We start from the raw sequence: 26,752 nt of genomic DNA on the forward strand, positions 1-26,752 counted from the left end.
CAGTCTGTGCTAATGTGCGACAATGACACAGGCAAAGCTTCCATTTAAATGTGATCCTTTGTACACAGCCTGGTCATGTAAGATAGTATGTGCCCTGGTTATAATATGTACTAGCTGTCATAGACGAATGAAATCCTAAAGCAAAGAGTACAAAGTATTGCTTTGTTTATGGCTAGAAGCTCAAGTGTGCAATCTTGCGCTGGTGTGTATGCAGTCGCCACAGATTGCGTAAGTTTCAGACTAAGCGTATGTACCGAAATCCTGCTGACATGACAAAGAGTGGTGAAATTGGAAACGAAAGGATCCAGAAATGTCTCATGACATTTATAATGTGCAAGTCAATATGTAAATCACGCATAATAATAAATTGAATGCCATTGCACAGTTATAAGAAACACACACGCGCACATATGCCCTTGTATTGTGATTGTGCGATTGTGCTCAACTGCTTTGAAAACCTTCGTCTTGGATGCAGGCATCTGTGCAAGGCCCGATTTTGCTGGCATGGCACTTTTCACCACTGTTGTGCATTATGCTCTCGCAAGCATGCTTAAGCGCACGGTGTCCTGATTCTCGCCACACATGCCGGTTGTTGCAGCCTGCTAGCTTGGTTACTGCTGGCCAAGATGCGCAAGACAGTGGAGCGGAGGAGCTGTTGACGTTGCCGTCTCCCGAGGAGAAAATGCACGCTTTGTCCTTGGAGTACCCGGCCGTCGTGGTTCCTATCGACACATCAGAGAGCAGTTTCAACCGCTTGTCATCAGTGCGGAGGTCTTTGATACACGTGAGTGGCTGTACTTGTCTCCTAATTGGTTGAAAGACTGTAGCAGAATAGTTTTGGATGCATTTAGCACCTTTCGGCGAACTAATTAACTGAAAATAGTTACCGACATATCAGGTCACTATGCTTCTCAATAAACTCAGAACAAATTTGAACTTTGTCTCCAGTCTAAATCTCTTATAAGAAACAATGAAAAAATATGTTGTTAAACAGCCAGATGACATTCGGCCAATTCAGTAGTCATTTCTTTAGTTTTTTTTTTTTTTGTTTACACATATTAAAATACCTTCTCTTAAATGAAGTGCACTTGTCAGTCATAGTCATTTTTCATGTTTGACAGATTAGGCCTTTAAATTTTCCTTTAAATGAAACGTTTATGAATGTAAAATGTTTTCTTTTCTTCTGTCATTTAAGCAAAATCTGCTTTGTTTATGGATGCATGCTGTGAACTGGTTCCTATGTAGTACTTGCAATGGTTTATATTTTTTCTTTTAAATAATAATAAGCTTCTGTCAGGTTTTTTTATAACTTCCGTACATTTCTTCATGTACTTAAGAAAAATAAGGCATCTGCTCAGTTTTCGTCATTTTTGCATGCTGCAAAAGTTAGGTTTGAAAGCATGGAGAGATGTATTGGGACTACGCTGATTGAAATGCACAAGTTTGAAGTTTTCAACTATGATGGAGACAGATAGGAGGTTTCTCTTGTTTATTAAAATGAATTAATTTATTGGGCTTTGTGTGCCGAAACCATGATCTGATTATGAGGCACGCCGTAGTGGGGGCTTCAGATTAATTTTGACCACCTGAGGTTCTTTAATGTGCAGCTAAATCAAGTACACAAGTGTTTTTGCATTTTGCCCTAATCGAAATGCTGTCGCTCTGGCCGGGATTATCCCGCGACCTCGTGCTTAGCAGCGGAACACCAAAGCCACTAAGCAACCATGGAGGGTCTCTTGTGTATAGAAAACATATTGGCATGTTCTTGCTCTTTTCTAATAGCACGTTTAAACACATCCGATTGTAGCTGCATACTAAGATGGATTGAGCGTAGTTGTTGAGAGAAGTTGACAATGGGTTGCTGTTATTGACAGTGTTGAAGTCAATGAACTTGACATAAAGGTTCTGCTGGTGGCTAACTTCAGCATGGTGTACTGAGAGATTAAGGACAGGCTTCCAAGCATAAGCGATTAAGCCTCACATAACCCAGGCGTATTCATCATGGCAGAAAGAGAAAAAAAGACTGTATTTATGGACAAGCGGTAGACTGGAGGCAGCTACAAACGAAGACCTTCCCCAACCCCGTCCATCTCAGGAGGGTATATCCGGACATCTACTCAGACGATAACTGCAAACTATGCGGCAGGGCTCACGCATCTCTTAGACACATTCTCTGGGAATGTGAGGTTATATGCAGAGAAAATGCAGTTTCCCCAGGTGAAGCTGCAGCGCGATGGATGGCCGCGTTGCGCAGCTCAAACCTCCAAAATCAACTATGGGCTATCGAGCAAGCTTGTGAGGCAGCGAGGAGACGGGTTCTCCAGACCTCCTCAGGGGCGGCCTGGGCCCAGGCCACGAATTTGCCAGATTGTCAGTAAAGTTGTTACCACCACCACTACCACAACAGCCAACACTTTAATAGTATCAAGGAGCTCACAATTCCTCTTGTAAGGGAATTTGGATGATCCAGGATAAAATCCCAAGGTCCTTGAAATTTAAAGTTTGAAAGTGATCACGCATTCTCTGGTTGGAGGGAGGTTGACCAGGACATGTACCTTCCGTTGGTCTGTGCATCTGTTTATTATTTAGCAATATAAGGCAAAGTGGGGAGGGAGTTGCCACCCACTGTACTGAAGTACGGCATGTCTCTGTTCATGTCGTTGGCCTGTGCAAGGCATTTTTAGGCTCATACATCTTGGTTTACCATCTCCAAAGTATGTATGATCACTAGAAGAACCACAGTACCATGCGACTAATGTGTTGCATTGCCAAGTAGGTGCACAGACGAAAAGTGAAGTCACCACCACTTAGACTTGATTCCTCAGTAAAGTCCCCAAAAATGATGGCTCTGTCTTGGCATCACGATTCCCACATGCTACAATATGGGAAGAAGCCACGTGTCACCAAGGGCTTGCTTAGGTTGCTGAAAACTGGAGTAGCACAAGCTGTTGTCATAAAGAGGCTTGCCGGAGTGAATAATGTGGTAAGCAGCGCAAAGAACGGGGCAAGAAAATCGGATGATTGTCGAAATGCTGTCCTTTTTTTTTACTTTATTGCCCCGTTTGCGCTGACCACCGTTTGTACCATGAGCCAACCAGCATAACATTGTAGTCTTGCCAGGAAGTCCGTCCTGCGGACTACACGTGCCCTGACGCTTAGGTGCCCTGGAATGCTGTTCATTCTTCCAATGTTTGCAAAGTGAAGCAGGCATTCTCATGGCCATTGTTAACAGTAGCAACAGTGCACAAGCTCCTGCTCTCCCTTTCATGTGCTTGTGTATATTTGTGTCGGCAATTAGAGTTAACGGCATCTGAGAGAGACTAAATTGGGTTTTTCTTTCGCAGGTTGACTTCCTGATCAAGCGAAAGAAGCATCACAAGAGAAGAAACACGATCTCGGATGGGAACTCCAAGGAGATCGTAGAGGCGCTTACCAGCCGCAAGAAGTCTGGCACGTTGGTCAAGACGGAAGCCCTGATCCACAGTTCATGCCAGACAGACGACGACCTGCTGCAAACAGCGACCAGCACCAAATCTAGCGGGCGAAGTGGCGGTGGCGCCACCAGCAAGCGCCGTCCCGAAGAGAGCCCTTCGTCTGGTGAGCTCTCATCCTCATCGTCCACCACAACCGAGACAAACGTCAACAGCAAACCCGAAAAGCGACTGTCCTTCTACGAAGCCATGAACTTCAGCAGGCTTGGCCGTGACTGGAAGTTCCTCAAGAAGTCTGGCAAGAACAAGGAGGCAGACAGTGGAAGCCACGGGGTGGCAAAAAACGAGACGGGCAGGGCCGCGGAGAGCGGCACGTCCACTGGCGGGAGTGAGAAGAAGAAGCGATCGTCTTCCCTGCTGCCCATCTCCACCAACTCCGGTGCAATGACGGTGGCGGTGAAGCTGCGTGAAACATCGGCGCGGACGTCGGCCAAGGGCGGCGAAGATGGCCAGTCATCGAGCGGTAACTGGAGCGCCAGCAGCAGCACACGGGCTTCTGTGGATTCAGACCAGCACCACTCGTCAGGGCCGTCCCCCGATATGATCCCGCACAGCCACTCGGAGAGCTCTCTGGGCAGAGACTCGCTCTTCTCGGACAACACGCACCACAGTACCGATGGGAGGTCAGTATAGTTCGAAACTTGGCCGCAAGCCTGCTGTGATGATGTATGTAGCTGTTCAGAACATGAAACACAGATTTGTCAAAGGATATTGGATGTTCGTTTCTTCTAAAAGCCACTTTGACCTTACTTATTGCACGAATCATGAAATCTCGGTCATCTGTATGGCAACTGTTCTGTCCTCTTGCTGCCAACACGTGCTTATTAAATTGCCGGCTGCAAGCAGGTCTAGTGTTGTGAATTAAGTATGTACAGGTACACATGTAGAGACATGTGGTGGATCGAGTGTTACAGCACTCAGAAGAATTGATCTTAGATGCCTTTATAATTTAAGCAGCTCCCATTTATGAACTCTGTGCAGTGCAGGGCTTGCTCAAAGAAAGCATTAAAGCATAAGTTTAGTTAGCTCTATTCAGCATGCCTACATAATGCATTTCTGTGATGCACTGAACCCCTTACGTTTCTTTCTTTGCTGGACTGCTGTAACTATCAACTGTTACAAGTGGAGGCCATATATTAAATTAGCCAAATGCAATATTATTTTCCTCTTGGTTGTTCAGCACTCGTACACTGGAAAAATGCATTTAATCCAAGTCTTTTCGGGATGCCAATGCATTGATGATTTTACACGCTGTGCAGGCATTGCTGAATATTGCTGTAGAGCTAAAGTCGACTATTGCTGAACATTTTGGACTTCCTCACCTCACGAAAGAAACGAGAAAGAAACAACCTGCAGTATTTTGCCATCTACAGAGCATGTACAGAGCGTAAATTATTTCACTGAAGTGTTCAGTTTGGTGTTGTGTAGAAGTTCCTGCATGCTTCGCCAATCTTTCACTATAACTAGTATTTCACCATTGCATGGACTGTACAGTTAGGTGCATGGACAGTTTGTATTGCTCTTGTTTGTTACAGTCGCTCTATACATAATCCCTTTTATTCTGCATTTCAGGTCTCATGATGGGACAACACCCGGTTATACATCGGATGTCTCCGTTGCCCTGACCGCAACTACACTTGCATCGTCTTGGAAGCAGCCAGGCCAGGGTCCACTGACTGCCCGCTCTAACATGAACTCCACTTCAACTGATCAAGAAAGCCATTCGGGAACCATAACACCCGAAGCTTGTCATTCTGATTCCAAATCATCTTCATCGCCTGGAACTCGAAAGATCAGCGTTGGCTCGGACCCATTTACTAATCCGATTGACGACGGCGACTCCTCTGTATACTCAGTCGACACTGATGGCTATTACACATCAATGCATACAGACAGTGGCCTCAAGCACGGCCTTGCCAAGTTTCCCGGTGAACAAAATGGAGAACTAGGTGCTTCCGGTGACAGGGGTTCGCAGACGTCTATAGACACAATTGGAAACCTGAGTCTAAACAGCTTTCTCTCGCAGAATGCAACCGACACGGGAACTGACAACTGCTCAATTGCGAGCACACTTACGCAACGGTCGAAGGCACCACCGCTGCCTCCACCAAGGTTGTCCAGCGTGAGAACCCTGTCACCAATTCCTTCACAAAAGGAGAGCTCTCCACCGGTGTCTACTGGTGATATATCAGAATCGGATTGTGAGGTTGGTGAACGGCTGAGGAGGAAGACATCCATTGGCTCGTTCAGGTATCCTTCCATATGTGCGGTGTCTCCTGAGCCTAGCGACGAAGACAGCTGTCGTCTAGATGTGGAGAAGCGAGCATCCGGGCAGAACTCTCCCTCATCTGAGCCTAACCCCTCTTGTGCTCCGAGAGCAGGAAATGAGGTTCCCAATCCACCTTCTGGTGCTGTACCGGCGGCAGAAGCAAAACATGCCAACATGGACAAAGAGGCAGATGAATCTTCAGCGAGGCTCAACATGTATGGTGTGCAGTCTGCGCGAGACGTGCCATTTCTTAACGCGGTCGTCTCTCAGCCAAATGCGCCGCTTACACCCCGGCCTCAACCTGTGCTAGGTTCATTCTCGTCTGCTGACAGTGACCATACGCAGGGAGCATTGCCCAACACTTCAAACAGAAGTGAACTTAATGTAGGAGCACCAAGTGTGCCACGTGGTAATGAGAGAAAGCAAAGCCCGGTGCATGCACCAGTCAAAAAGATAAATAAGAGAGAGACAAATAAAAGTTCAGAGGCAAGAACTACACCAACTGTACGTGGCAGCCCAGCAGCTGTGACTACCAGCAGAAAGGAGCAGGCGGGAAGCACAAAAACTTCTGCCAGTCCTCAGGCTGCACAATCAGCTAAGCAAGGAACTCCATCACCCACCTCCAATCCATTCTACTTGAACAGACCATCCTCACTTATGAGCAAGACAAGATCACCGTTCCTCTCCTATCTGTCTAAAAACTCTTCTCCTCCAAAGACCCCAACTGCACCAAGCCCACCATCACCCGCCAAGTCAGCAGGTCGCGATATGAATGTCAAACAGCTCACATTGAGTGGCACCAGCCGTAAGGCGCAAGATGAAGCCCACTCTTCACCCGAGCCTTCCAGTCCACAGAGCAGCCCACAGACAAGCCCACAGACAACGCCCCCTGCTGTGCCCCCTCCTCCACCGCCACTTACCTACAGCAGCCGAGTGCTAGAACAAGGATCTACAAGACAGCCGAGTGCAATCAGTGATGCAAACAACGACTTTGCACAGACGCCTTCCTACAGCAGGGCTGGCGCGAGAGTGACTCTAGATTCTGAAGGCAAGGTCATTTACAGTTCTAATTCACTGGGAAGGCATCGTGACGGCTACATGACGAAGTGCCCCGTGCAGCATGTGCCTTCAGGAAGCACTGGTCTTCCGGGTAAGTGCATGACCTTGCCTGCATCGATGCCTCTTGCACCCGGCTTGAATCAGCGTGCTTATGTCCGGCTGGACCCTAGCGGCAAGGTGGAGACGTACACAAGCAGCACGATTCCAAGGACGCGGTACTCTGTGTCTGGTGCCGTGACGTCTCCCGACACAAGGCCACTTTTGCAGTACAGGGATGGAATGTTTACTTTGAACAGTCCTCCAAACAGCACATCCACACCAAGCACAAGGCCTCAGTTTCCATTATCGGGAAGGAGCACACCGCAGCCCACCACATCGAGTCACGTTCATGGCACCGTGTCTGGCAGGAGCACGCCTCAACCTTCAGCATCGGGTTACCTGAGCAGTCAGTCTTCTGGAAGAACTACTCCAATTCAACGTCCTGCATCCATTTCGACCCCGTATTCTAACAGGCCATCCAGTGCAAGCACTTCTATCTCTGAAAACTCTTCAGGTCGTGTGACGCCTCTGCACCACTTTTCACCTATCAGTGTGCCGTCGACAACTTCACCCGGGAGAAGAACTCCACTGCAGCCTTCTCCAAGGGAACCAGTAGGGTCCAGCTGGGTGTCGGGCTTGCCAGCTTCTCCGCCGACATCATCTACTAGCCCCTCAAATGCTGTACAGCACATGCCACCTTCGCACATGGTTCAGGCACCTGTACCGCACCTTCATCTCAGTGGCAGGACCACTCCAGTGCACCAGCACTCATCACCTACTAACACTCACATTCCAAGCCATGCTTCCTTCCCAGCAGCACGCAGTCATAATGGTCGTCCTACTGCTTCCAGCCCGGTGTCTTCATGGAACTCTGGTCAGACCACACCGGTGTCTAGAAACACTGCAAGGAGTCCAACACCAGTTATGCATTACCCACCCCATGGTCATCGGATGGAGAACAGCGCTGCTTACGCTGCGGTGCCTAGACACATGCAGCCTCAGGCCTACAGGCACAGTCCGCATGACGAGAATTTGGTAAACGGAAGGATGACACCAGTTGATACACAGCATCACAATTCTGCAAACCAGTACAGCTTTCCAGACAGAGCCAGTTCAGGCATGATGGCACATGATCACCTTGATGGAAATGCACCAAGGAACCAGTATTCATCCTACATACCTAGGGCTCCATACCAGCCCAGCCAATCACTGGTACGGGGACCCCTTGGTCAGCAAATCGGCATGTCAGGAACTCCAAGAGGAGTTGACCCTAGAGGTTCAATTCCTAACCACGCACTGCATGCAGCAAATGGCATTCGTGAAACTCATGCCTACAGTCAGGGCGGGCCCTTGCCCCACGGCTATCCTTCTACCCTTTCCCGGCAATCGCCAGTGTCAAGGAGCCCGATGAGCTCAACCCGCTTGCTGGCACCTGACCATGCTAGGGCAGAGTACATGCAGTCTGCCCAAAATTCGGTTCCAACGGCCTCATATGGACAGGGTCCTCGAAGCCCTCCACAGCCAATTCACAACATGCAGAATTTGAGGCAACCACAAAGCGTTGCTGGCCCAGGCCACCTCGGATCAAGGACAGCCTTCGACAATCAGAGGCAGATGACAGGAGTGTACATTCCAAGCTCACCGCAGAATTCCTACCAGGGCACCAACCACACTGGCATGTCCATGCCAGGCACAATTGAGCCACCATATAGTTTACGAGATCTTCATAAGGAAGGTTCCCCCACAGCACTGTCTTCCACGAGCCTTTCTAGTTCTGGATCGGAGAAGTCCCCAGACAGCAGCAGCAGCACGTCAATCACCCGTGAGCTGGCACCACGAAAACCCATGTCCACAGAAGATCTCTTCGCCGCCATTCATTCGTCCAAGAAAAAACATGGCATCAGGACTGACACTGATATGGCCCAGTCACCATTATCATCAAGGTAAGAACTGTGATGTACAGGATTGTAGTACTATCTTGTGTTATATTGGTTTTTCAATCAAAGTGAAGCATTAGGTTTTCCATCTTGTGACAAGAGATGGTGCTTAGATGTAATTTGAAATTATCTTCAAAATTTGGCACATTTTCTAGTCCTCATCACTTACCGGAAGCTGCATTAACAATGTGCCAGTGATATGCATGGCACCTATAGAAGGCAGCGATAAATGTTATTCTGGCCCAAATGTATTGACTCCTTGCTTGTTTAGTGTGGGCAGCAACCGTAATGTCTCTCTGTATTTATCTGTGTATTGTAGCCTTTCTTTATTTTGGAGCTGGACCTCAGCATCAATCTTGCCCTCAAACAAAGTTTCTGGTGGATGTTTTAGATCTTGAACATAAGTTGCACGACTGTTCTAAGTTCCTCGTCAAGTTTTGGGGCTACAATGCACAGCTCCAACAAAGAGAATTTAGAAATTTTGTATGGTACTTTAATGTTTTAGCATTAGCATTTCAGAATACCAAGACAGAAACACGGAACTGTAGCACTTGTGACTATGTCTGGTGACACTGTTTTTAAACAAGAATAAGCTGGGACATTCCTTCTTGTTCGCTATGTGGCACTTCTTTGCAGTGAAAATAATGATACTGAGAAGCTTGCATCTCTTGTACTAGTAGGTATGGATAAGAAGAGACTCATGCTATTCAGTTGAGCACAGCATCGCAAGATGTAGCCACGAGTGATGCCGTTCACCGCTACATCCAGGCATTTCACTAGCATGGAAACACCAAGACTGTATTGTGGGCCACAACAGCTTTAGGAACATCGGATTTGCAAGGAAATTTAATTTTTTCGTGACGAGCTGTTAGCCTGAAATTTAGAAAAGTGATGTGGTGGCTATACTGGTAAGTATATACTGCACATTTCTACCTGCTGCGGCATCTGCTCAACGAAACCAAGACCAAGTCGCACCAAAGAGACAGACTTGCCAAGCTCATGCATCGGGCGGTCTCGGTACACGGTGCCGACGAAGTCACCATGCGCATTAATGACAAGTACCTGCCGACTACACCCACCGAACAACATACGCCATATGGCGGCCTACCTAACGCGAAGCTCGATCGTGACATCGACGTTGAGGAGGTACGCACGGCCCTGCACGACCTCAACAACCGCTCGGCAGCCGGCCCGGACCTCGTCACGAACAAGGCACTCAAGAACCTCGACGACGGCTCGATTGAGAACCTCACAAAATACTTCAACAAATGCTGGAGAGCGGGTGCGCTGCCAAAGCTGTAGAAGACAGCCAAGACCATCCGGATCCCCAAGCCGGGGAAGCCGCCGGACACGGATAACCTCCGGCCCATCTCGCTCATGTCCTGCGTGGGCAAGGTCCTGGAGCTTGTCTTGCTCAACAGGTGGCAAGACTACCTGGAATGAAAAGGGCTGTACACGGCCACGGCGATCGACTTCAGACAGCACCTAAGCACGCAGGATGCAATGCTGCAGCTCAAATACCGAATCATCGACGATGGCAGCAGCAGCCGCAACAACAAAGCAATCCTAGGGCTCGACCTGCAGAGCGCCTTCGATAAGGTGAAACACTCTGCGATTCTGTTCCAAGTCTCTAAGCTCAACATGGGCGAAAGATCCTACAACTACATCAAGGACTTCCTCACAGACAGGGCCGCTGAGCTACAGACGCAAGAGAAGAAGCTCGGCAGCACTGGCACACCGCAGGGATCGCTCATTTCGCTGATGCTGTTTAACCTGGTAATGATCAGAGTGGCCGAAAAGCTTGCCGACATCGAAGACGTCAGGTACACCATCTACGCGGACGATATCACGCTGTGGGTGACCGGTGGCAGTGACGCTCACATTGAGGGCGTGCTGCCAGCCGGCGTCGACGCAATAGAAGTCCAACTGGAAGGCACCAGATTGAGATGTTTGCCGAGAAAATCAGAGCTTCTCATACTCCCACCTACCAAAAACAGCAGAGGCAAGACCAGACAACGCGAATACGAAAAAATCAGAATCGTAACCAAATCCAGCAACGTGATCCTCGAGGTCGGCAAAATTAGGATCCTAGGCATGGTCATCGAAAAACATGGAAGAAACGGCGAAACCATCACCTGTCTCACGGCAAAAGCAGCCAACACGATTCGACTCCTCAAACGAGTCACTTCCCGGAAGGCTGGCATGAGAGAGGACAGCCTAATTAGGCTCGTCCAATCCTTCGTCATCAGCCACGTCGTGTATTTTGCAGCCTACCACAGATGGCTGCAGCACGAACGTAACAAGATCAACGTGATCATCAACGTGAAGAGGTCCGACGTCAGACCAGAATCGACCCCATACCGAAGAACATGAATCCCGAGTTCAACAAGGGAAGAAGTGCGGCGAGGGCCAAGGCTCTCATCGACCAGCACACCAACGACGAGCACGCGCGGTACGTGGACGCGGCCGAATACCAAAGGAATGCCTTTGCAGCGGTCGTCATAGAGGCGTCAACTGGCGCCACAAGGACGGCAGCGAGCGTGAGAAGCGGAACAAGCGGAGGAGGTAGCCATCACCCTGGCCATCACCGACGCAGACTGCCACACGATGCTGAGTGACTCGAGACAGGCGGTGCAAAACTTCGCCAAAGGCCAAATCTGCAGGGAGGCCGAGCGCGTACTGTGAGTGGCCATACTACAAGACAGAAAAGTAAGACTCAAGTAAGACACGTGGGCGACGCGTCAGAACGCAGTGAGAACCACAATGAGACGGCACACGCAGTGGCGCGGGCGCTAACCAACCGCACCCTGGCGACAGACCGTCCGACGTGGTTCGGAACGAAGGACCGCATGACGGACTACAACGAAATCACGAAGGCCTACCCACTGGCTCGCAGAACTCTCCCACCCCCGCACCCAAGGCTGAGTCGAGCGGAGGCGGTACTACTGAGACAGCTCCAGACCGGATTGCGACCAAACCTGGGACTGATGCATCGCATGTTCCCCGAGACATATCCGACCGATAAGTGCAGAGTCTGCCAGAGGGAGACGGCAGATTACACGCACATCTTGTGGGACTGCGTTAAAAATTTAGAAGAAGCAAAATCAAGAACGATCCCACCGCGGCTCGAGGCAGCCGCGAAGAGCTACGACCAAGACGAACAGCTCTGGGCCGTCCAGCAGGTGCTCGGGGCGCTCGAATGGCATGGACCCAGCGAGCCGGCAACGGGGAACGGAGACCTGCGCCGAGTAACAGCGACTTCGTAGATCACGTAGGCCATCGCGGGTCGCGCGAGCGCCCAACTGCAGACACAAATAAAGTTGCCTCCAATCCAACATTGAGCAGATGCATTGCCTGTAACGAAACTTAGTCTCTTTACAGGCTCCATGCTTCAAAACTGCTTCAATTCAGAGTATGTACCAGCTAGCATTTGCATTTAGCAGCAGCCCATATAAAACCAACTGATGCCTGAATGCTCAGGCCAGAAGTTACGTGTCATGATTTTCCCTTATCACATATTATTCCAGCAGGTGCAGAGCAAGTGTCTTCATGGCCACAGGGCAAGTAGAAATAAAGATATCCCATAAAAGCTAGGTGATGTTTTCTGCGGCGTTCTGTAACATTGTGGGACATAGAATATCTGCTAGTGCACATTTCAACACAGTCGAACCTTGTTTACAAATATGGATATGATGAATTATTGGATATACGAAGTAAATCTAACGTATCTTGCCAATATCAGCATGTAACAAATATGCACTTATAATGATTATCGCACATAGCAAGAGAATCCTTGCATTGGATGTGACTTTGGACGAGGTTTAACTGTATAAACAGAACGTTTACGTTTTCATGCGTTGCAGGAAAAAAAAAAAAATCTGCAGAAAGCTTTGCTTGTCTTGGTCTCGTACTGGTCTAAAAACATGTGCAATACATTCACAGATCAAGTTCTCCCCTGGTTGTAACCAGCCGCCCGAGCACGCCAAGCCGGGGCGGCCTTGCTGAGACTGGCTTCCTGAGCCCACGTGGGGCCCGTGACCGTCGCAGCTGGTCAGGCGATGTCACCGCAGCCCGCGTCTGCAGCCCGCTGGAGCGGCGGTCGCTCGCGAACGATCGTCTGGGTCCTGCAAAACCCACGAGCCTGCTTGACTTCAAGAAGCTTCTCCTACAAACAAAGACGTCCAGCAGCCAGAACAACTTGGAGAGGAAATCAGCCGTCGAACTGCTCAAGCCAGGCTCCTGTGGCAGGAAGGGAAGTAGCGAAAACTCAGTTCGGTCACTCCCGACGTCGCCCGTTAACACCCCTAGCCCGGTGGAAAGTCCAAGCAGCAGCAGCGCGAGTGGCCAGGCGGCATGGACGTCGACAGTGCCTTTGAAGCGGGGCGGCCGATCGCGATCGTCGCTCCAGCATCGCTACGACCTCATGTACCCACCTATCTTGGAAGACTGTCAAGAGGAAGGGGGTGAAGGAAACCGAACCTCCGCAACGGCGGGCAGCAAGGTTGATGGCGATGCGGGCGTTGGCTCGGGAAGTAGTGTTCAAACGCATTCCTCACCTTCGAGCACCTGGGTGTGAGTGTATGGTGTATGGCATGAGCAGACTTGGAAACTGGTGTTGCACTCATGCTGGTGCTTCTAAGGTTTTTTTTTTTTTCTTTACCGGTCTTTTGTTTACTTTTGAATCGACAGCTCGCTGTTGTCTATACATTACTGCCAAGGTTGTGATTGTAAAGAGCTACAAGAAAGGCAAGAAAGAAAGTGATTAGGACTGCTGCCTTCAAACAAGGTGATCACACATAATGTTGTGTGTTTTGGGGGCTAGAAAAAAATGCTTAGCTCACCCGTTTTCTGGGCTCTACTACTTCTTAACTTTTTGGGCTTCTGCAGTTTCATATTTGTTCTTGGCAGGCATGCACTTTGTCCTGTGAGGCAGCTCTTTAAGAACTGTCACATTTATCGTTTGCAGCATTCTCAAGCAGTCATAGGCTGCGCTTTTCTCAAATCAGCTAGACATTTAATAATCATCATTCATCGTTTAGTTTCTTTTCTGCTGCTTTTAGCACCAAGTCTTGTTGGTTTTATTTTCAAACATATGTAGAGTACAATCGGGTGTGTATGTACATTATCCAGGAAGGTAGTTTTACTTATAAGAAGGATTATTACTTTTTTTCTTTGTAGCTTCTGTGCATGAAAGAGTGGCTGGCGTAGAGGAGTGCAAACACATTGATAGCGTCATGCATTATTTTGGTTGGAGATACTTTTGCGCGCACGCATGCACACATAATGTTTGAATGTATATGAGTGTTCGCTTACATAGTAACTTGAGTTCATATCATTTTGTAGTGCGCAGATCATTCCGGTGTCATCAAAGTTTTACATTACTGTGTGAGGTTTTTCACATAAGATCACTTTTTTTTTAAATGTATGAAGTATTAGCAGTGCATGGCACAGTTAGCATAGGTATGGGCTACTTTTTACCTCTTGACCCCAATACTACTTGGAGGGCAGGCACTCCATTGGTACTTTAGTTTGCTGCACATTAGACTCATTGATCCACTTATATGTACAACGAAGCAACCGATTAGTATCTTTGACACTTGCTTATTCTATGTAATGTCACTGCCAAAATTCAGAGGTTCTTCGTTACTGAAATTCTTAATGTACCAACTGTGAGGTGGTGCTGTGTGGGTGTGTAATATTTATGTGGTATTCAAAAAACATTTCATATAGTATGTCATTCTGGAGTGCCCAACGCTAATGGTCTTCAGTAGCGTTCTTTATTTACGTTTTCCTGCTGATGCTGATGTTGCTGGTTATCTGCAACGAAGCTGCCAAGCTACATCGTGGGGAACTTAACCGCACTTTATATCTACAGTGATGACTGCTTGCTCCATAGGCCCTTAAAGATATTAGCTTGCCATGCAGTTTCTCTTAGCGTTGAATGAACTATGTATATAAAGCCAATTTATGTTACTCTTATTTATGCCTTGCTGCAATTGGAATGAATTCTGGTGCTTGGTGTCATAGAAACCTTCCTATTTTTGCCAGAGTGTAGCGAAATTTTGGATGTGTTAGGTTGTGCTATTCATTTTGGGGTATCAGTACCAAAGGCTGGACTAGGATTAGAGCTGTATACTAACTCCTCATGTGAATACAAGTGAAATGCTTGTAGAAGTACGTCACTTGTACTCATTAATTCAGAAAGTATCTATGGTACATATGCTTTTGGCAGTAATGACATTGTTTTGACCCCTCGTAGCTCGGTGAATTATGTCATTCTGCATACAGTGGCTGCCTGTTTGCATGTTCACACAATGGATGGATGCTGTTCCACTGTAGTGATTTCACGATGCAGTACTTCCAGTTTTGAAAGTTCTCATTACCGATTGTACCTAAATGTGGTGACCTGAATTCTTCCCAATGATTTTTGTTATGTGAGTAGGTAATGTCTAAGGGGAACAGTTGTCATTCATGACTACTTGGGTACTAAGGGTAACCTTCTTAAATACTTTTCATGGTGAAGCTTCATATTGCAGTCACAGAAACTTTACGTGAAGAGAATACAGAACACATAAAGTTTTGACTAGTGCAATCTACAGTTTCAACCCGAAATAACTAACCCAGCATGTCATCTATTCCCATTCACATTGCTTCTGTAACTGTCAGCAGAGAATATTAGCTTGTCTCTATACACATTACCCTTCACAGAATATACCGGGTAACCGGAGACGTGGACGGCAGTAGTAATGCCGGTAGCGCTACCTTGTGACACTTTGTTCAACCACACTAAAGTACGAACGTTTTTGTTTTAGACGAGTGTTTTTGCCAAAGGAAAATAAAAAAAGAAGAGAACTGCATGTTGACAATTATGTCACTGCAATAGTAGTGCTTTGTCCTCGCCAATTTAACTATGTGGCACAAGATGGCGCAGCCGATGCTCATGCCAGGGCCTCCAGTAACCTTGTATTCCATGAAGGGCAATGTGTACAGTGAACAAGCTAAACCTCTCTAGCGAGTGTTTTCACTTCTCTTTACTTGCCTCCTGCGGTGATGTGCCGTACACAGCATCGTTTCGCCTTCTTTCCCTGGGGTGTGCCCGCACGTCAAGCATGTACTGCACCTCATCGTCACGCTGAACCTAGTGTCGGAAACTAGGTCTGACAGTGTGACTTCATTGTCCTTTCCCAGTAAACCCGCGACTGGTCGCGTGGATCGTTTTACTTTTTTTTTTCTGTCAAGCGGAATCACAGCAGGGACATAGAGCCATGTACGTGTGTGTGTGTGGTTGGAATCATCACTTAACCTTCATGCACAAGATGTGGTGTGAGTGTGTGTCACTGCAAGGATCATGAAGAAGGAAGCTAGCTGGGTTGAAAAAAAAAATTCCAGCAGACCTTTGCTTGCGAATGCCTGACTGGAAGCCACTGCATAGCTTTTTCTCTCCTTCGTCTGCATTTGTTTGCACAACGGATCGTGGTTTCAAGGATGCCAATGTCTTTTTTTTTTTTTTTTTGTCCTTAGAATTTTGGTTCGCGTAACCTATGGCAGGTGTAACTTGGTGACCCCCTAGCTGAGGAGAATGCGTGGCACGATTGTTGATTTGGCCTGTGTACAAACCACTTTAGATTTCAGTGCAAAGCACTTTGCAAGAAACAACCATCATTAAGTCAGTGTCTGCATGGGCACTTAGTTTAATAATTAGGCCAACCCCCAATGTTCACATCGTTTTTTCACATAATGTACCATCTTCTACATTTGGTAGCGGAAAGCAACAGGTTTCTTCGTCTTGGATAGCAGTCACTGGTCTTTCCTAATGCACCCATTGATGTCTTTCCGCATGATAATTTCATTATCATGTGCTCCTGTCATCTGCTTGAAGGTGCTAAATAGGAGGCCCGTTTGTTAAGTAAATCCTCAGAGCTGGAATTGGGAAGGAGCGTTATGGAAGCACAATGACTACTTCAGCAAGACTGTGGCACTAAATTCCACTACAAGAAGTGTAGCTGACATTTCAAGTGCATGAGCCTTCAAGAGTAATCGGGTTAAGGTTGTGAAAATGTAATTAGAGAAATTTTTAACGCATGGGTATCTGGTGAAATGTGAGACAGCTTTGCGTCTCCCAAAATGTCGCCCGCCCCCCCTTGCTACATCCATAATTTCTAGTTTCCTCTGTGTGTTTAGATAATCCCGCACTCATGTGTCACCGACTCCTCTGCCAGCATGGTCACAAAGTTATGTTTGCGCATGCTCTGATGGTGTAGGGAACCCTGTGCATTTTCTAGTCTCGCCTCTGCCTTTAAGCTTGCACTCCTATTGCCGCATCTCTGGCCGCTCTTTCTTGGAAATCTCTGCCCAGTGTGCCTTAGGAACACCTTTTGCTTCGGGGATAGCGCATGTACGAATGTTGAAGAAGCGACTTTCTATCCTCGTTAAATGTTTTACCGGTTCTTTGGGAGTGATGGTTTAATAGCAGCTACGTTTACTTGGGCAGTTGCAGGGGTAAGCGGGAAAAATTACGCGATGCTCGCAGGATTGATCCTGTGGTAGGGATCGCTGTGAGCCCTAGAAAAGTGTACATGAGATACAGACTTATTTTTATTACACATCCAGGGTCTTGCTCCTCTCGGGTGGCATTGAACATTGTATGTAATGTTAGAAGCAGTTGGTGTCTTCAGCCACATGCGAATTGATGTTTCACGGAGGTGGCTGTATCAAAGGTGATGTCAGCTATGTCCTTAGAATCACTTTTAATCAGCATTAAAGAGCATTTCATACATAATTTTGTGTGTTCCTCAGTTGAATTTTGAGATGACTGGGCATCTCCTATTGCATGCTTTCTCCATTTTAGCTACAAGTCAAGAGTACACATAGTGTTGCTACCAAGTGCAACCAAGTGATGAGAAAGAAGAGACAAAGATGAGTGGCGCTACTTCCAATGGCTTGAACTCGGCACACATCTTATCGTCCCTGTCTGTTTGTGCGCTGCAATTACTAATACCATGGAACACCAGCAAGCCTGCTTGGGCACCCGGTCAAGAATGCGAGCGAGGCTGCCCCCAATAAAGTGCGCATCGCATGATTTCCATTGTTCCATGCTCAAAAACACCCACACGCATAACTCTGGAATTTGGCAAATGAATGTGGGTGATTGGCTGGTGTAGACGAAATGGACATAAGCACAGCCATGCACTATGAGTGTACCAATGACAATTGACTGGCACATCTCGGTGACTACACTTCGTCTCACACAAGCCGTTTGCGGCACTGTCAAAGGTACGAGGCGTATACAGGTAACATCCTCGCACAGAGGACTATATTTTCACGCGTAACTGTCTGGTTATTGGCGGGATTAGAGGGCTTTATTTTTGCTTTGTACATGATGCATCACAGCAATGTGTGACACGTTGAGACCATTGCGCACCATGTTGTGTACCATGAATTACTGAGGTGGTGAGCGAACAACCCTGTGCAGATGAACATATCTTAAGGTGCATTCGGCCTTCCTATTGGCCAAGGAGTCTCGCAGCTTCCACAGTGCTACAAACAACTTGCGAGATGAATATAGAGTTCAATCCCAGCCACCACACCCACATTTCGATGAGGGTAAAATGCGAAAATGTCTGTGTACTTAGATTTAGGTACACATTAAAGAACCCCAGGTGGTAAAGATTAACCTGAAGTCCTCCACTATGACATTTGCCATAATAAGATTGTGATTTTGCATGTCGAACCCCAGCATTTAATACTTGTTGCTTTTCCCATCAGTCGAAATAGACTTATGCTGCAGCGCCTTAACCATAACTGCTTCACCATAATTTCACAGGTGTTCACCATAAAAAATGACCATCTCCCAAGACACTCGCACTTCTCACTGTAATGAACCTCTGCTTAAGGTTATCTCTTCAAAGAATGTTGCAAAATGTTATACTATTGGCTAGAATATGGAGTGCCTATCTTGGCAGCCATCTTCTGCAAGGGCTACAGGAACGGGCAGACGAGTAAGGAGGATAACGCCCAGCCCGGTATCCTTCCCGTGACCAACCCGCAGCCCCTGTGTCGGCCATGCCTGCCCATGGTAACAAAGGTGGAGATTAAGTGCAGCTGCTTTAAATGCAGGTTCAAGAGTAAAAGATTCTGGTCTACAGAGTGCGAGAAACAAGTCGCATGTACAAAAAACAGTTTTTAATGTACAGGGGGCAAAATGCAAAAATTGGTTACCTACAGTATTTACATTACGAGTGCTATGTACACACGACCAGTTTGGGCCCAAAATTATCTAGGGCCAAAAAGCTTCCAAACGCCAAGGACAACGTTGGATGCCAAGAGGACTGTGCCACCCAAGACAATGAAGAGGTAAACTCCTTTTCTGGAAGATCGAAGCCAGGGCATTGATTGCACCAGCAGCTTTACGAGCCCTTGCGTTATCCATTGTCCGTCAAGCGCAATGCAAGGAACAACGTTCAGCAGTGCCAGTGCTCCTGAGAAGGACAACATGTAACTGAGAGGCAAAGTTAAGGTTGATGAATGCCAATTTGAACCAACAAATGAACAAACAACCTTGAGGCTTTCTCACACCATCATGCAGCTGAACTGTAGGCAACAGCAGGAGCTACATCTCCTGAGAAAGCTCCTTCACATCAGGCTTTCTCACACCATCATGCAGCTGAACTGTAGGCAACAGCAGGAGCTACATTGAAATCATGCTACATTTCTTCTGCTTTCCACTTAACGCAATTTCACATCCAAGAAAAATGAGAAAGCTCCTTCACATCTATTTCTGGGTATGCAAGTGCACGCATACAAAAAACAAACGAAAAGAAACTCTACAAAAGTGAAAATTACTTACTGTGCTAATTACTTAGTAAATGTCTTGCTGAACTATCCACAACTGAAAGCTCCTTCTAGTATATCGAAAATGATAATATGGGCATTGCGTTAAATTCACAATGCTTAAGTTAGAATTTTGGGGTATCTAATTCAGCATATTGAAAATGGTATGTTGGGCTTTGTGACATTATTCATTCTGCTATTGCATACTAACACTAGCCATTGCACTGAAATTGCCATGCAGAACTCCTTTCTTGATTATTTTGAAAACTGCCAGAGAAATGTTTGTAGTAACGGCTGAGCACTTGTCGGTGGCGCTTGCAGAACAAAACTATAAATCATGCATGACAGCCATAGGAAGGGATAGTGCAGGAACATTTTGCTGGAGTGTGTTCATTGCCACCAATTTTCTCAGTACATGGGATTATGCTAAAATGGAAGCCAAACATTGTAAAAGCTTTAGCTGTGTGTAGTGCAGTGTCCGGTATGTAGGATTTTGAGCCTTCAGGGGGTCATTTCTCATGTACAAGAACTTGATGCTGAAATATCCAGCTCTCCAAGTCCTCTTGTATTCTTCTGAGTGCTGCCAATGCCCAAAAAAGCCCCAGTTCAAGTGAGAACACATGCCAAAGTTTGCGTACATTCAACTTCCGCTTTGACTTTGTAAGGTGGACTTGTGAGGAATACAGCTATTTTTGGAGCTCCTGGTAAAATAGGAATGGCAGCTAGACAGCAACACAGGTTCTAGCGTTAGCCCAAGCAATAGTTTTCTATGGAGCAAAAGCTGTTATTACGGCCGTCTAGCCTAGGATTCTGTAACTCAATACATCTGACAACTTTGATATTGCCGTGCCCCTGGAAGCTATAAAGAATTTCCAGCACCAGAATAATTATGGCTTCCCCCAAAGGTGTTAACCTAGTGCATCAACCTGTACTTATCACAAATACGTAACGGTCAGGGCCTGTTTGCAGTAGCAGCTCGGTACCTGCCGGGAGCATTTGAAGAACAAAACAGACATTTTGTGTGACCACTATAGGTAAGGATACTGCAGGAACACTTCATAAATGTGTACTGGCAGCACAGATAGGTAGAGTTGCCGAGGGACCCACTTGATGACAGAAACTGCAGCACATCAAATTGTAATCGCAGGTTAGCAAACTGACCACATTTAAACTGGCTTGACACACGCTGAGAGTTGGGTAGCAAAAGGTGATGAAACTTGGACAACAAAACTGTTTAATAGGGCAGTAATGTACCCGCTAAACTAAAATAGAGCAACAAGTTGGCAACAGTGACAGTGGTGAACATCACCAACAGGCGTTGGTTGAGTGGTGTGAATAACACTTGGCCCCATATTTACTGGACATTATGCACTCTATGTCGGGCAGCAATCAGCGTGATAATTCGAGGCTGTCTGGTAAATGCCATGCACATGATAACAATTGGTTTATCTTATCTTACAAGAAGCAATACAACACTAGTGATGCAATAATGATCCTATGCTGTGAGAAACTCTCTTGTAAGAGCGGAGACTAAAGGCTGGTATCAAAGAAAAGGCTAACACGATAGCACCGAAAGTGAGAGAATAAAAAGTATAAAAGAAAAATGCATGTTACAGTACACTGCACATAAGAGTGAGGCATCAGTCTGAAATATGAGCTTTAGGAAGTACACCCACCTGAATGCCAAAGCTCTGATGGTGGACCAAGAAAGAGCATTGTTTGCCAATTTGCCCTTTTGACCTCTACTAGCTTAGTCCCATTGTCCAGTATTGGCTTCAGGCAGTATTCATCCCGGGCGCAGCTTGAGTTGCAGTACCTGATTGACATCTGCAGCGTGCGTCTTGCTGGAAGGCACACATTTTTCTGAAATGTGCAAATGACGGGGTGTGCCAGTTGAAACACAAAAGCAGAAGTCTTAGTTCACTTGATGCTTTTTACACATGACAACGTAGGTGAGGCTGTAATACACATATTAGATGCAAAATAACATAAAAGCTCACAGTAAGATGGAGGCTTGATATGATTAAGTATGGCCAAACAAATAATATTGCTCCAGCAACATTTTTTGTTCAACCACAGTTAAACACACATAGATGTATATGCATCATTGAGCAACAACCTAGTGCAGTCACACAGTCACACAGATCCTAGAGGCTTAAAACTATTGTAATTTGTAGTGTGATCATGGGAGTGTTAAACCTCAACATTGCATAAGCAAGCATGGAAACATCTATAGTGTTACTGCACTGAATAATATTTACAATGACGACTCGGATAAAAATGGTGATTTATTGCAAGGCTACTAACTTCACTAATAACATCAGTTTCTTATATTACTGATCGGAACAAAAAGTGATGTTGCATACCAAACGAGCGCCATAACATGTATTATAAGTGACGAGGCATTGTAGCTTAGAATTTGCAACATTTTCATTGAATCGATATTGTCACTTGGAATCATGTAAAAGAAATGTGAATGTGTGGGGGTGTTGCACAACTTTACGTTCAGCTACATAAACATATGAAATTTAAAGCGCACTAGAAAGCAATCGTGGTTTGAAAACATACAAGATAACCATGCAAGTAAAACCTAAGAAAACTAGGAAGTTGCAATCACTGCATGTTTATGTAGCATGCTAACATTTTATAATACACACTATGTTGATTCAGGAACGTAGCACTGATGGTAAAGAACCTAAGGAGTAATATCAAGCAAAAAGAAAAAGAAAAAGCTTGTACTATACAGTACTGTAGTTTACACTAGAAGCCCACCACTGTTCTTCATAATGCAAGCAGTGAAAATAAGCAGTCGTATAATCAGTATAGCAAACTTAAAAATAGAAGGTGCACTCGCAAGTATCAGTAGTGAACATCCATTCCTGGAAAATACTAAAAAATGGGCACACTACTGAGTTTAGCGCATTAAACTGTTGCTAGAGGAGGACATGCAGCAGAAGCAACTCGTAAACAAAAACAAGCTTAATTTGATCTCTCAAGTACAGTGCAGTCAGACTCACTCTTTCTCCATGTTCCATGTAAGCAAAACAGAGACTGTTGTTAGACTGTCCATGGCAGCAGTCTACAGGGAGGTGTCACGGTGATACCGAAAGAAAATAGAACGATAAGAAAGACTTGTACAAAAGTGTTTAGTCTACTTGGAACGACCCTCATAAAATCCGAAAATTCGGTCACTGTAACTGGTTGTTTTTTACAGACTCCAATGAATCAATATTTCATATGATTCTCGACTTACCCTCAAAGTAGTTCTAAAAGCAGTATTTCAGCAGTGTATCCTAAATGCAATTATAAGTGTTATGTTGTTATGTGTGGTATATTTTTGGCAAAATGTCAACACGTAAAGTTAATATTTATGTGAAACATCACAATGTGGGGTTTCGCTGTCAGTAAACCATATGAAGAAAAATATTGTATGAAAATTATGATCATGATCCTATCTTCATTCATAATAACCAAGAATTTGTTACAGCTTGGATCATAAGTAAGCTCGACTGCACATTACGTGGTGCACATTACATAGCTTGCCTTAGCATTACAGTAGCATTACTAACTAGCAAGGACATACTAGCATTAACGTAGCATTACAGTAGCTTGCCTCACCTTTTGGAGACCATGTGCCTTCAGACTCAACCACATTCTTCTTCTGGCAATAGCCATGCTGGGGAAGTAGCAAGGTCTGGACCAGGCAGGCCTTCCAGGAATCCATACTCCGAACATCGCAGCTGTCAACTCCAGTAATGTGGTCTCCTGGCAATAAACCACCGGGGCCATGGGCACCAGACTCCTAAAAAGAAAAGGCTGATTTGCCTTATTACAGTACATTTGTTGCCATTCATGTTGCATGGTATACAGTGTAGTCCACATTTAAAGGGAGCACTCTAATTTATGGCTCTCGCTTTGCTTGTGCTCTAGCTGCAAGTGCCAGATGTCGATTCACTGCACAGGTGTGCAGAAATGTACCCTTTCCACCAACTGCAAGCCATCTGCTGCAAAGCGGGGCGATTTCACACATGCAGAGGGAAAAAGAGGGAAAAAAGAGTGATCAGCAATCATGTGTTCACTTTAACAGTGAACAGCATTGCATGCTTTCTGCTGAACATGTTGACAGTATTCCCCGCACTTGTGGGAGAGCTAAGTGCTACATGTCTGGTGAAGTCCAGGGAAAACAGGGGGAAGGCGGGAGATGGAAATTCCAAGACGATGAGCAAACAAGAACAAGGTGAAAGCGGGAGCCAACATTTCGACAAGTGGACTTGTCTCTTTCAAGTCCACTTGTCGAAACGTTGGCTCTCACTTTCACCTTGTTCTCGTTTTGCTCATGCCTGGTGAAGGAGGCACTGGTCTTGTTCTGGATGAGCATGGAACCAATGCAAACTTAGTTCATGATGAGCAGAGTGAATCAAATGGGCACAACAACGTTATAGCTTCATGGCACTGTTCACATTTGCGTGCATTAAGATAACACATGGCAATCACAAGAATTGACAGACTTAATAATGATTCAAATTTATTCCACACATCTTAGGACACCTCTTATTAGACCTGTTCAAAATTTGTTATTATGAGCCGAGTACGAGCAGGGAAAAAGAAAAAGCACTGAAAAATCGACATATGGATTATTTCTGGCGGTTCAAGCATGTCACCACGTCAGGGATTCCTTTTCTTTCTTTTTTAACAATAGTGAATTATATGAGCTGAACTTCTGAACTAGCCGAGTGTTTCCATATACGCTTCATGTGAAACAGCGATCTCACTTTTGTATCTGCAATGGTGTTCAGAGTTCAGGCATAGAGACCACACTTGGAAAGACAATAAAATGCAACGAATCATTCAAAATTCTATATCTGTCTTGGCTCTGCCAATGTTTAATGATAGTGAAGGTGCAAAAAAAAAAGCTTTAACTAAGTTTTTAGCACACAGATTTAGTGTCCGTGGGGATTATTCATTATTAGAGCACCCTCAGAGCCCAGGGAATGTTACAGAGGGGGTGGGTACATGATCACCATATTAGTAGAAAATGAAAACTGAAAAAAAAAAGTGCATCTAATTGAAAAAGTGGTTAGTGAAGGCAGTTTTGAATGACTTTCTATCTCTGTAGAAGCAATGGATGGGGGAAGGCACTTCCATTCTTTGATGTTCTTCGACAAGAACAAATGTAAGAAAACATTAATGAGACAGAAAGGAAGCGCAACTTCGTTGGGCTGGTTGCACACGCGATGACAAATATGATGGTTTTAAGATGAAGTCACACCAAAGGATATAATTGTGCTAGAAAATTCAAGCACAGGCAAAGCAGAATCACCTTGAGCACTGAGATAACTGACACTCCAGAGTTTTCAGCATAAAATGGCGCCAACAGAAACTTATTGCCAAAGAGGAGCAGCAATGCCAGCAGGGCCGCAACTATGTTGTGCCACACTCCAGCGCAGTATATCTTCAACTGCTTCCACGGTGACAGCACTGAGAGTTGGTCCTTTGGGAGGTCAACAAATGCACCAGGAAATATCCCAAGCACGAACAGGCCACAGCCTTGGATGCGCACATTTTCCCTGAAAAGCAAGAGACCTGCTGAACATGTGGGAACATGAAGCAACAATCTTTCGTGACTGCGTAATGAATTATGAGAAAAAAAGACACCTAACAGTAAAACTAAATCAGCGTAGACTGGTGAAGCATTCGTTCGAGACTGTATGTTTATTTATTTTGTGTATGAAGGTTGGTCACAAACGTAAGGTTCCTTGCAAAACTTACTAAATTTAAATGTTTCCAAATTTCCAAACCTTGCTGGTGCCGAGATCGCTATTACTCTGGGGATGAAAGGTAATACGTGGGTTTGTCTAGTTTAGTCTTTGCTTTTTTTTTTCTAAACGAAAGAGTTAAGTGCAATAAAGTTTAGCAAATGGGAAGACAAGTGGTACGTTACCTCACAGCCGCTAAAGCATGGCCGAACTCGTGGAATATGCTGCACACAATTAACGTCGCGATGTAGTAGAAGATGTCCGACAACGGAAGGTTGACGCCGGGTAGCTGCAGTTGTGGACAAGCCAGAAAAGAGTTATAAGCAAAGCGGGCTCTTATGTTTGCACGAACTCTCTTACCTACAGTGCTTGATCACGCAATCAAGGAACACAGCAGGTTCCTCTCTAACTCTGATCTCTAGTTCAGCGCGAGCTAAGCAAAAACTAAAATGTACTTTCGCATGTGGCAAAAGGTAAACACAAAAATGTCGTACATATGCACGTGGTGTGCCCGTTTGTTATAATTACAAATTACAATTTGACGATCGGATGGCATTGCTCATCAGAGCAACGAAAAGATAACAAGACAGCAAAGCTAACAAGCTTTGCTTTGTTATAACAAAGATAACAAGCTTGGGCCCATGCAAGAAAAACAGCACACAGAAACGGGCACTTGCAGAAGGCTCGAGGACTTGGACTTCTTGCGTTCCGGTTGCAGCACTTCGGATCATGCCAGAGGCAGTCTTCGCGAGCACCCAAACGGCGGGCGCAATGCATCCGATACTGGCAACTGTGCCCACGGTGAACCACCAGTACAGAAATCGCGGCTTTTTTCTCCCCATTTGGTGCACCACACGGTTGAATCGGGTGAAGTAGAACTGCGCGCGAAACAGCTTCAAGCTCATACCACTCCGATCCAGCATGTTGACGTACGGGTACAGCATGCACGTCTGCAAAAGTTCAAAAGACCGAAAAAGAAGGAATCGGAATTGGCGGTTGACATCGTCGGTTTTATTTTTTCAACGCACGCTCGCTTCGACACGCTGTCTAGTGAGCGAAGCGACGATATTCGTCTAGTTACCTTGAACACATAGTCCGTAAAGTTTAATGCTGTCCAGAAGAATAGCACGCAGATAACGAATGGGATCATGTTTGGAGAATGATGCAAGAGCAGCCTCCGCTAGAACAGCTAAAACCAACAGGTAGCGTCCATCTTTGACTCGTTGCCTGAGCAACGCGACTCAGCGCAAGTCCGCAGCGTCTGCGATAAGTAAATCTTCTAAAAACTCTTAAAACAAAAATAATAAGGTAATATGTTATATGGTAAAAATATTAGTATTATATTTCAATTAAAAATACGTTCAAAAAGTA

The 26,752-nt window shown here is 45.8% G+C and overlaps 2 protein-coding genes across 2 annotated transcripts in view; one reads left to right on the plus strand and one right to left on the minus strand.

The window, feature by feature from the left end:
• The window catches only part of gukh (NHS actin remodeling regulator GUK-holder), a 249,015-nt gene extending 231,441 nt beyond the window's left edge, over positions 1 to 17,574 (plus strand). The window contains exons 3-6 of the mRNA XM_050171781.3: positions 599 to 784; positions 3,345 to 4,114; positions 5,064 to 8,801; positions 12,738 to 17,574. Coding sequence (XP_050027738.2) covers positions 599 to 784; positions 3,345 to 4,114; positions 5,064 to 8,801; positions 12,738 to 13,371 — 5,328 coding nt within the window. The 3' untranslated portion in view covers positions 13,372 to 17,574. The remainder of the gene's footprint in view (positions 1 to 598; positions 785 to 3,344; positions 4,115 to 5,063; positions 8,802 to 12,737) is intronic.
• A 1,388-nt stretch (positions 17,575 to 18,962) lies between these two features.
• On the minus strand, positions 18,963 to 26,634 carry S2P (membrane-bound transcription factor site-2 protease). The gene is made up of 9 exons (XM_050171784.3): positions 26,463 to 26,634; positions 26,059 to 26,331; positions 25,567 to 25,670; positions 24,946 to 25,192; positions 23,244 to 23,427; positions 22,643 to 22,704; positions 21,302 to 21,488; positions 20,670 to 20,745; positions 18,963 to 19,293 (listed from the first exon to the last, which is right to left on the minus strand). The coding sequence occupies exons 1-9, from the start codon at positions 26,529 to 26,531 to the stop codon at positions 19,068 to 19,070; spliced, it is 1,428 nt and encodes a 475-aa protein (XP_050027741.2). The 5' UTR covers positions 26,532 to 26,634; the 3' UTR covers positions 18,963 to 19,067.
• Positions 26,635 to 26,752: the final 118 nt, after the last annotated feature.

Source organism: Dermacentor andersoni, chromosome 6, assembly GCF_023375885.2.
Source record: "Dermacentor andersoni chromosome 6, qqDerAnde1_hic_scaffold, whole genome shotgun sequence".
In the NCBI taxonomy this organism is placed as follows: Eukaryota; Metazoa; Arthropoda; class Arachnida; order Ixodida; family Ixodidae; genus Dermacentor; species Dermacentor andersoni.

Excerpts from the sequence above, each read along its gene's own strand:
- S2P (XM_050171784.3), bottom strand. The coding sequence starts at position 26,531 with ATGATCCCATTCGTTATCTGCGTGCTATTCTTCTGGACAGCATTAAAC. Across the intron at positions 26,332-26,462 it reads TTACGGACTATGTGTTCAAG|ACGTGCATGCTGTACCCGTA; the intron begins GTAACTAGACGA and ends GAACTTTTGCAG. Across the intron at positions 23,428-24,945 it reads CAGTTATCTCAGTGCTCAAG|GAGTCTGGTGCCCATGGCCC; the intron begins GTGATTCTGCTT and ends TTTTCTTTTTAG.